This window comes from Sinocyclocheilus grahami, unplaced genomic scaffold (assembly GCF_001515645.1).
Source record: "Sinocyclocheilus grahami isolate Dianchi unplaced genomic scaffold, SAMN03320097.WGS_v1.1 scaffold45541.1, whole genome shotgun sequence".
In the NCBI taxonomy this organism is placed as follows: Eukaryota; Metazoa; Chordata; class Actinopteri; order Cypriniformes; family Cyprinidae; genus Sinocyclocheilus; species Sinocyclocheilus grahami.
In genome coordinates, this window is record NW_015524931.1 from 1 (window position 1) to 1078 (window position 1078).

At 41.2% G+C, this 1078-nt stretch overlaps 1 protein-coding gene across 1 annotated transcript; it reads right to left on the reverse strand.

The window, feature by feature from the left end:
- Nucleotides 1-148: 148 nt before the first annotated feature.
- On the reverse strand, nucleotides 149-1075 carry LOC107580803 (polyglutamine-binding protein 1-like; the record flags this gene model as incomplete). The annotated part of the gene is made up of 4 exons (XM_016266440.1): nucleotides 149-231; nucleotides 320-541; nucleotides 643-743; nucleotides 951-1075. Coding segments are annotated over 4 exons (531 nt in total), but the record flags the coding sequence as incomplete, so codon positions are not given.
- Between the last annotated feature and the right edge of the window lie 3 nt (nucleotides 1076-1078).

Genomic DNA, 1078 nt, shown 5'->3' on the forward strand with positions numbered 1-1078 from the left:
GAAAAATGGGGGCAAAAACAAAAATGTTGCGTTTATAATTTTGTTTAGTGTATATACTGCAAAGATATAGTATATAGTAGTAGTAATAGTAAGAATAGTGTGCTATTATACCATTTCAAACACAGCCATAGCGTTAATTTTAAACTAACTACCTTGGAGCATCTGAATAGGCGCTGGGATCCATGGGATCCATTTCCTCCTGCTGCTGTTTCCGACCTCCTCCTGGTCCTCCTAAATCAGAGTTTGTGTTTATTCAGGCTTATTGAGGCAACATTTTAAACTACTAATTGACGATTTAATAAGATTATGCATAGATTACCTCTCTTTGATTTGCTATACGGTGCACTGTCATCTCTCCGTATCCGTCTGTCACGCTCCCTGTCTCTGTCCCGCTCTCGATCCCTATCCCTATCTCGGTCTCTATCTCTGTCCCGCCCGTCCTCCCTGTCCCGTTCCCGCTCTCTGTCTCTCTCTCGCTCTCGATCCCGGTCTCTCTCTGCCTTCTCGTAGTGGCTGTCCGCTTTGTCATGTCCAGTCTCACCTGGGATGAAAAACACAAACAGTTGCAGCATACGTCTCAATAATGTTACTTACAGAAGCACAAAAATGTGTGCACACTTAAGTTTTATGACCATATATTACCTTTCTGTTTCTTAATGGCTTTGGTGATGACAGCTGCCGGGTCATTGGGGGACAACCAGGACACTAAATCCGTCTCTACATTCCAGTAGTAAGGAAGTCCACTAAAGACAAGACACGAGGATGATAGTTATTTATAAGTGACAGCCATTTTGATCCTGTTTCATGGTTTTACCATGGTATTCTTGGAGTATATAATGAGTAATTGAAAGTGCCACATTATTACAATCACATGTAATCTTTTTACCATGATACATAATAGTACTTTCTTTCAACTATTGGGGGGAGGAGCTAATTTATGAACTGCTTACCAAGCAGGGTCAAAAACTTTGTACCAATTCGTTGGTAAATTTTCAAGCCTTGTAGCTTCATAATCAACGTTGTTATCATCATAGTCTTCAGCGATGATCTCCTCTTCAGCCTCTGAGGATGAGGATGA